The following is a 9,520-nucleotide window of genomic DNA, read 5'->3' as shown; positions in this document are numbered from 1 at the left end:
GACGGAGATGAGATTCGGTTGCAGCCTCCGCCTTCGGGCCCTGTCCCATCGCACGCACCTGTAGCTGGCTCGTCCCGTGCACCTGTACCTGGTCTGTCGCACGCACCTTCACATCCAGTGCATTCTACGGTTGAATAGCCACCTTCGGCTACAGCAATGCCTCACATGCATGCTCCGGAATCCATCCCATATCTAGGTATGTACATCGTCTACGAGTAGAATGCGTTCGACAAGTTCGGATGTGACCTCCTACGGCTCTGTCCCAACGGGACCGAGCGTATACCAGCAGCAGCAGCTCCCACTCGAGCAGGGCGTTCCGCTCCCCGCCACTTCAAACTTCTTGGACGAATTTTTCTCGTCGTTCATGCCGATGGATACCAGCAACGACAATCAGCCTGTACGTACTCTAATTCTTATCTGCGTCCGTCTGTCCCCCGATGTGCCTCCACTTATGTGTGCCAGCAAACGACATTGACGATGTCATACTCAGCCTGGCCCAGCGCCGGCGGCCTCGACTTCTTCGCGCTCCCCAACTCCCTCCCGTCGCCTTCGAACTCAGACCACGTAGGTTCCGCTCCGGCACCACAAATCGTACCTGGCCTTCCGATGCTCAGTCCGCAAGAGCAGATGCACATGCATAACTAAAATCATCAATTTCGAACTGGATATGGAGACGGAGTGAGCGGGGCTAGCGGTCAAGGTCAAGGGTCAAGTGGGAGTGCGTATGGAGGTGCAGGTGGTGGGATGAGGGGAATGTGAAGAGAGATTCGTGTTTGGAGTGATTTTGAGATGGTTTTGCGGTTACTCAGAGGTTTTTGCTTTTCTTGGATGCCGTACATCGCTATTCGGATGCTGCTTTTGTACCATATTGTACCAACACGTAGTACATTAATAACTTCTTTTAATGCTTTTTGTCTATAGCTTTTGGCTGGTGTTTTGTTACCATAATTGACCGAAGTTTTGTGAAAGCACTCGTGCCACACCGTTCGTGAGATGTGTCGTCTGACGTCAGCGTTCGCGCCACCTTGTCGAATTGAACGATCAGTCCCCTTCAGTCCCTTTGTTTCCTAACCACGACAACAGAAGAAATCCGTGCTTATGATGTTCGACTGCCGTCTGATTTTTGCCTGTGGTGTCTGTCCTGTATATTCTTCCAACCTCGTCGATTCTATCTGCACTCTATCGTAGCCCAGAACCAACACATACCTCACAAGCCAAAACATTCGTCCATAGGATTATTAGGCATAGATTGTTCGTCGACAGGAATAACCGTCGATAGCGAACCGGAACGGATACTCCGTATTTCATTCTCGCTCGAAGAAGAGAATGAATAAATGGGCAAATAGGCTTCAGATGCGTTTCTTTCTGCTCTCTGAATCTAATTCTGACGAGATTACATGCCACTGGACACCAGGCTCTTCGCTTCGCGTTGTCGTACTGTCGAGGAGCTCGTGTGTTTCTGCACCTAGTGAATGCACGGTCTACATGATTCATCATGGTCTCGCCGAAACACTTTCTTTGGGCTTCATCGGGTATATTTGACTTTTGATCGACTACAAATCGTCCCAGCTTTCGTAACTGCGTCTAAGTTCTGATCTAGACGAGAATCCATCCTTCTATCCCCCTCTTTGTTCGCTTTTTGAAGGACTTGGAAGGGATATCGACGAGGGTGTTGGGAACGGTGAAGAATCGCTGCTGAAAATAACAGAACGAGGGAGTGCGACTCGTCCTGTTTATTTTTCGCCGCGCCCTGCGAGTCCACTGGAGGAAGTCTGCTCCTCCACAAAGATCGGACATCCGAAAGCTGGGATATGGAAACGGGATACGAATCTAGACGATATTTTGCGTGAATCATGGATGCACATCTTTGGTCAGTTACTCAGAGTTCCGCGAGCATACTGAGCTGAGGCCATTGCAGCATCTTAACGTTCTTACCTCGTATCTCTTTATCGTCGGCTGCTTGCTATTCTCAAGAGGATTGCTTCACTTTATAAATGATGGTTTTTCTGCCATCCATCTTCGGGGGACCGCGATACGCCATCACTGCGCTTCTTAGAATTGAATCATCCGTCGCCCCTTCATGTGGCACAATTGACCGCAACCTTCATGCTGAACTTAGTTCCGTATGTTTCTGCGCTCATCAAACGCTAGCTCCTGCGTTGCTGCGGTATTTGTACAAACAACCACTCTCAGGTGACGACCATGATGAGCGCTCGAGAATATCTGTCAGTCCTAAGGCTATGCTTAATATTTCCCAGAGAGGCGTGACAAGCCATCGATTGAGGCAGTTGATACTGCGGGAGTGGTACGGAACCTGTACACAACTTGGCAGTTAAACTGCTACGAACATCGTTTCATTGGAATAGCATAGTCATAACCTTACTCAATGGGGTGGACTGACGGCCTGGGTCGCATATAAACAGGTATGTCTACGTTCAAGCTGGTTGATTCCATCCAAATTCCACCATCACTTGGTGTATCGTATTAGCCATGTCGGAATCCATAGATATCACTTCGCTCCAGACGCAATGGTAAGCTCCTAGGCATCCGTATTGATCACGGACTAATTGAACATACGACGACCACTAGGCTAGTCACGAACTATACGGTCCTCTCTGCATCCAGTGCGTTGTCCGATGTGAGCAATCGTCAATTGAACATTGCTTATCTAGTAGAGAAGCCATCTATTTTCTCCATTATGCCCACACTCTGCCTTCCGAATGGCGCGTCATTTGGTCAAGAAGGACGACAGGACTATCCGTGCTTTTCATCGTCAATCGATATGGTTTCCTCGCGTACCAGATCATGGAAATCATCTTCTCACTACCTATTAGGGCATATTTGTAGCATTTTTCAACGTTGTAGCCCCCGCCAAAGTTCGCGGGCGAGGGTCGATATTGAAATGCTACAAATATGCCCCATTGGCTTGACTTTCAAGTCGTGAGTGAACTCATGTCTGAATGTTCGCGTCTTTATGATGAAGCTAAGCGACCGCGACTGTGGCACTAGCTGTAGCACAATCGGGATCATGGAAGAGCTTCTCTATGTCCTGAACAATGTTCTCACGAGTCGTCTGTTCTCTTCATCCTATACTCTCCGTGACCCAACGACTGACATATTTGAGCTGGTAGTCATACTGTTTCTTAGAGTGTATTCCATATACCTCCAACACAAGGGCATTCTGTTATTCGGAACCAGTTTGCTTCTGTCCATGGTAGCCGGCCTTGTCTACGTTCGTATTCGCTTTTTCTTCCTTGCTGGCTTTCATGAGACTAATAATTCCAGTGACAATCCCAGCAAATACCCAGGTGGCATACAGAATCGACTGCCGGGACAATATTAGCGTCCGTATCTGGCTGCTTTGAGCTACCGGATACACAGAAACATGCAGATATATGTGAGTCATGTATCCTACGATGGGCGCACTAAATACATGTTTGTGGATGATAAGCTGTTGACTCTTGTCGCTCAGTCATCCTTCTCGGCACTGTCATACCGATCGTCCTAGAGGCTTTCATGCTTCTATTACTGCTACTCAAGATCGGTGGCCTTGGGAGAGAGATGCGCATGGTAGGACGAAGGAGTATCGTTCATGTTATGCAGCGTGATGGTACGTGCCTGTCTTTGGACCTCTAGTAATTGTATATGTGATCTATGTGACATAACCCCGCTGTCAGGAATCTGGTGCTTTGCGTGGGTCATGTCCATGACTATCCGTCTGGAGATATTTACCATTAACGAGCCATATTTCACAGGTCGATCCTATGCTATAACACTCTCACTGGGATACCAACGATTGTATGCCCTTTGCCGCATCCCCCGATATATGCACGCGAAACAACTTATTGAAATCTTTTCATTCATCAATAGGTAGCATTTTCGGGAAGAAATACCTCGGGCGGTTCAACGTCATGGATCATTTTCAACGCTGTGACCGTCATCTTCCAGACGTCAGTACCATCGCTCTCACTTCCCTTCTCAATACCATACCCGCTTCTCATTCGCAATGTGTCATCACCGTGGGCGTGCATACAGCTTGCAGATTGTAGCCGTAAACAACATGGTGCTCAACCTCAGAGAATTCAGTAGCGAGCGGGCGCCATCGGGCCTAGGAGAAACCTCAATTCCGGAACTCCAGTTTGCGGCGAATCGATATCTTGGGAATGTCGGGGCTCCGATAGAGGCCATTCCATCCGATCGGGCCATTGGTGAGCTCGATGTCGAAGTAGAAGATGGTGGCGTAAGTGAGGTTAGCATACGCGTCGAAGAGCTCAAGTCGAATAGTACACAAATGTAGGGATCGACGGTTCAAAGCAACCAGGAAATGAGATGCTGGAGATGTGTTATCGAACGTAGATAAGGCACTATAGCATGATGAAAATCGGACATTTTCAGAGTGTACGCAGAGCAACGCGCCAGGGTAAGGGTACATACAACAAACAACAAAATGGGATTAAGAGTACATCCAGGCTTTATACTTCGGCTCTATGCATTCCTATCGAACAGAACGAACAATTATTCAGTCACGCTAAACGCATATAGCCTGCCTCTCTGAGACAGCTCACCTCAAACGTCTAATTACACCACCTCCTCGCATTCTGAAACAACCTAAACCAAGGCCCGGTATCCTCCCACTCGCTCTCCATACTCCTCGGCGTCTATGAATTACTAGCCGCCGCAATCACCCTCTCTGGATGCGGCATCAGCGCCAACACCCTCCCATCCCTCGTCTGCACGCCCGCAACCGCACCATCGCTTCCATTCGGGTTCAAAGGATACGTCTGAGTTACGTTCCCGTCTCCGTCGACGTATTTTAGAGCAATGAGGCCAAGGGAGTCGGAGCGTTGGAGGGTGGACGAACCGCCGGTGTATACTGCGCGACCTTCACTGTGGACGACGGCGACGGGGATACGGGACCCAACCATGCCGTGGAGGAAGGGCGAGGAGCGAGTGACGGCGGTGTCGGTGATTTGGACCATTATTACTCTCGCTTCGAACCTCCCGCTTTTGGTCTCCTTGAATTCTGGCCAGCCTGCCCCACTCTCACTGTCGTCCTCGCCAGCACCGTTCCCGATCAACTCCTTCAACTCACTGAAGAATTGACATCCGTTACATACTCCTAGAGCGAACGTATCATTCCTCTCGAAGAAATCTTTAAACTCCTTCCTAGCGCCTTCGTGTAACAGAACGGAGTTCGCCCGGCCCTTACCTGCACCGAGAACATCACCGTACAAAAACCCTCCGCACGCTGCGATACCCGCGAATCCTTGAAGACTGAGAGGTTCCCTAGAAGAAGTGACAGAAGGGAACATGTCGGACATGTGTACGTCGATAGCGTCGAATCCTGCCGCGTGGAACGCCCAAGCCATTTCCTGATGTCCATTCACGCCCTGTTCCCTCAATATCGCGACCTTCGGACGATGCGCCAACGGCCTCGAAAGCGAAGGATCGTATTTGAACTTGAGGTCGTATGAGATTTTGGAGAGCGTCGCTGAGGGGAAGAGATGAGGCTGAATTCTTCTGTGGCGCTGGTCGGATCGTCGCGGAGAGATTGCATCTTGTAGGACGTGGATGCCCAGATTTCTTGAAGGGCAGAGCGAGTGAAGAGAAGATGGTGGAACCGCTGTGGATGATATCGATGGATTGGTCGGAGGGTGGGTTGATACTTCCGATAACATGAACGGAGGTGGAAGGAAATCCTTCTCGAGAGAACGCAGCGAGGAGATGTTGAACGTTCGATTTCGCGACCTGCACGACCGCTCCCAACTCCTCATTGAACAACGCCGCCACGGGATCCCTCCCCGACGTTCCCAACGCATCCAAATTGATCCTCAGACCAACTCTTCCCGCAAACGCCATCTCCACCAACGTAGTGAACAATCCTCCATCCGAACGATCGTGGTACGCGAGTACCAATCCCGGATTCGTCTCCCTAACCCTCTGCGTCCCCTCAAAGAACGCCTTCACCACCTTTGGATCCTCCACATCCGGTGCCTCTGTCCCAATCTCCCTAAACACCTGCGTCAACGCCGATCCTCCCAACCTGGTCTTCCCACCCGCCAAGTCGAAAAATACTAACACCGTTTCTTCCTCGTCCGTCTTCAATTCCGGCGTCCAGGTCTTCCTCACATCCTTAACTCTCGCAAACGCAGTAACGATCAACGACAACGGCACCGTCACATCCTTCTCCACTTTATCCTTCTCGTCCTTCCAACGCATAGACATCGACATCAAATCCTTCCCGACCGGTATCCCAACCCCAAGCGCAGGACACAACTCCTCACCGACAGCCTTCACAGCTTCATATAACCCGACTCCCTCACCCTTCACCCCGCTGCACACATCCAATTCGCACTCAACTTCACCCTCCCCAACTCTCCACTTCCAACATACGACGCCGCCAAATTCGTCAAACTCTCACATACAGCGATACGTGCGCTCGCTGCCGGAGACAGAAGTGCAAGGGGCGTACGTTCGCCCATGACCATGGCTTCGCCGTAGGGAAGGGTGAAAGAGTAGGAGGAACGGGTGACAGCGACGTCGGAGATGGGGGTTTGGTAGGGTCGTACCATTTGGTCGCGGGTGACGAGGCCGGTGATGATACGGTCACCGATTGTGATAAGGAAGGACTTGGAGGCGACGGAGGGGAGGCGGAGGACGCGGTGGGCTGCTTCTTTGAGTCGAGCGGTAAAATCGACGTTCGACGAGGTTGGGATGTATTTGGAGAGGGAGGTGTCGAAGGGGATGGTCTTGAGTTTGTGAGTAACGTCGGTTCGAGTCATACGGGGTGGTTTACCGAACAACGTCGACATCTTGAGGCTGATGACATCCTGACCGGGCAGCCTATCCGTTACGACCAATTCCTCCACCTCTGTCGCCTCACCCACAACCCCAAATAACGTCCTCTCCCTCTCCGCAATCGCCCTAAACACGTCCTCGCCCCCTTCACCCGGGCTCACAGCAAGCACATACCTCTCCTGACTCTCGTTGCACCAAATCTCCATCGGACTGAGTCCTCCATCCGCCACTGGAACATCCCTAATCTCAAACTTCGACCCCAACCCCGAATCATGCACGAGCTCGGGAAGAGCATTGGAAAGACCTCCCGCTCCAACACCGTGGATCGACTGAATCGGATTCTTCTCCCCAAGATCGACGCAAGCGTCGATGACCATCTGCGCTCGTCTCTGCATTTCCGCGTTATCTCTCTGCACCGACGCGAAATCCAATTTTGCCGATCCCGCACCTCCAAGCGCACGAGAAGATGCAGCACCACCTCCTAGACCGATCAACATCCCAGGTCCACCAAGGACGATAATCTTCGCTCTGGGCGAGATCTTGTCTTTGTGCGCAAATTGAGGACGGACGTTGCCCAGCCCATCAGCAATCATAATCGGCTTATGATACCCTCTAACCTCTCCTTCTCCCGCCTCCCCACCAACCCTCTCACAAAACGTCCTAAAATAACCCCCAAAGCCGACCTCCCAAACTCATTATTAAACGCCGCACCCCCCAACGGCGCATCCCTCATAATCTCGAACACACTCGCAATATGTCCCGGTTTCCCAAAATCCTCTTCACAAGGCTGCTCATAACCTGGGATGAGTAAATTCGAAACTGAAAAGCCTGCGAGACCGGCTTTTGGATGCGATCCACGGCCTATGGCGCCGGGGTAGGGAGAGACGGCGGTGGGGTGGTTGTGTGTTTCTACTTTGATGAGGATGGGCATCGCTTCCTCGACGGTTCCGTAGACCTTCAAGCCGTCTGCGGTGAATGAGGTGGTGAGACGGGGAGCGACGTATCCTTCGAAGACGGCGGCATTGTCGGAGTAGGTGGAGATCGTGCCTTTGGGCGAGAGCTTTTCGGTGTTGCGGATCATGGAGGAGAGGGAGGAGGGTTGGGGAGTGGAATCGAGTGTGCAGGAGGCATTGAATATTTTGTGACGACAGTGTTCGGAGTTGACTTCTGCGAACATGAATAATTCGGCGTCGGTAGGATCGCGAGACATGGTTCCGTACGCATTCACGAGATAGTCGATCTCGTCGGGTGCGAGAGCGAGCCCTAGTTCGTTGTTTGCTTGAGAGAGTCGTTCTTTCGGGGAAGAGGAGAGAGAGGCGTGGACGAGAGGAGAGGGTGAACGGTGAAGGAAGATGTCGGTTTCGGCGGGGAGGGAGAGTAAGGCGGTTTGGGTCATTCGGTCATGGATGAATGGACCAAAGGTGATGAGATCGGAGGAGGTAAGAGATTGAGATACCTTGAGAGTAACGACGTAGGCTACGCCACGCTCAAGTCTGTCGATGTGCGTTTTGTGCAGCAATGTCCGTCGCCTTGCTCGACCATGGCGAAACTGAACCAGGGCGGGGAACGACATAGATGACATTTACAGAAGGGTTCTCTAAGGATTTGACGGTCCCTGGAAGTTAGAGGTAGTCACCGTATGCGAGGAGACGGTCGAGGATGGGGCGGATAGGGGAGGTAGGGTTCGAGAGACCAGTCTCTGCTTAGACGGATGTAGCGCTGACGAGGTGAATCCAAACGGCATCGACGGATTGAATGGACGGATTGGCGCGTTGGAGGTTGAAAAAGAAGGGTATCACGCTTAGCAGCGGAGAGGGCAGAGGATCCGGGAAGGATGAGCATGGTCGGCTGAAGATGAAAAGATGTGGCGTAGATGAGTGAGAGGCTAACGAAAGGTGATGGGAAAAAAGAACGATGATAGAAAGTTAGAGAATGTAATTGAATAGCAAACCTGAAGGAAGTTCAGTAGATAAGCTGTAGATGAAAGAATCGAGCAAATGATTACGGCGGGATACGCTTTTGGCCAGAGGTGCCACATGGAGTAAACAACTAAGATCAGCTTACATACGGGACGATAGTGTCAAGAAGGTGCACACCTGCAATTCAAATATCTATATTTAGGGTGGTGAGCTCTCCCAACCAACTGCCTTTTCTGGACACAACCAGAATCGCGGCTCGCGGCTCGCGGCTCGCTCCGACGCGCGCCGCACTCTCGTTCAACGCGTCCTCGTCGACTTAGACAAATTCCCTTCGTCGTAGCACGCTGCTCACGTTGTACATACATCTAATTTGACATTATCAGACACGTTTTGTCGCTATGTGTGACAGCAACAAAGCGTGACAGTAAACCTCCGACGTATACACTTCTCGCATCCCAATAACTGCCGCAGCTACACTTGCTATGACTCTACTGTACTTTTCCGACCTACTGTTCGTCCCCTGTCCCCCCACCCCGCCGAACCGAACACTTTTAGGGGGACTGTCCCCCCTCTTACCGCCCCAACGAGCAGCTAGGGGGGACATGTTCGTAATTCAGTGAAATTCATAATTATAATGAAAATCAACGAAGATATTCTGATCGGTGTTTTTGCGCTGTTTTGGCCAAAATGTGGTTGATAACTGTATGCTCTGGCTCACCAAAATCACAGAGCACTCAGATATGAGTGAAAAATCCACATCCAGTGCCCTGTAGGAATCTTTCGTGGTTAAGGCATTGAACAGT

General features: G+C 51.1%; 2 protein-coding genes across 2 annotated transcripts; one reads left to right on the top strand and one right to left on the bottom strand.

Annotated features, from left to right (window-relative positions):
* Positions 1-2,490: 2,490 nt before the first annotated feature.
* On the top strand, positions 2,491-4,297 carry STEHIDRAFT_116292 (uncharacterized protein; the record flags this gene model as incomplete). The annotated part of the gene is made up of 7 exons (XM_007311063.1): positions 2,491-2,531; positions 2,590-2,624; positions 3,320-3,397; positions 3,473-3,610; positions 3,678-3,755; positions 3,871-3,950; positions 4,043-4,297. 7 exons carry the CDS (start codon positions 2,491-2,493, stop codon positions 4,295-4,297), a joined length of 705 nt encoding a protein of 234 aa, XP_007311125.1.
* A 361-nt stretch (positions 4,298-4,658) lies between these two features.
* Positions 4,659-8,640, bottom strand: STEHIDRAFT_135606 (phosphoribosylformylglycinamidin; the record flags this gene model as incomplete). The annotated part of the gene is made up of 5 exons (XM_007311062.1): positions 4,659-5,491; positions 5,622-6,324; positions 6,366-7,458; positions 7,482-8,284; positions 8,560-8,640. The coding sequence occupies 5 exons, from the start codon at positions 8,638-8,640 to the stop codon at positions 4,659-4,661; spliced, it is 3,513 nt and encodes a 1,170-aa protein (XP_007311124.1).
* Between the last annotated feature and the right edge of the window lie 880 nt (positions 8,641-9,520).

This window comes from Stereum hirsutum (genome assembly GCF_000264905.1).
Source record: "Stereum hirsutum FP-91666 SS1 unplaced genomic scaffold STEHIscaffold_23, whole genome shotgun sequence".
Lineage (NCBI taxonomy): Eukaryota > Fungi > Basidiomycota > Agaricomycetes > Russulales > Stereaceae > Stereum > Stereum hirsutum.
This window is presented reverse-complemented; position numbering and strand designations above follow the sequence as displayed.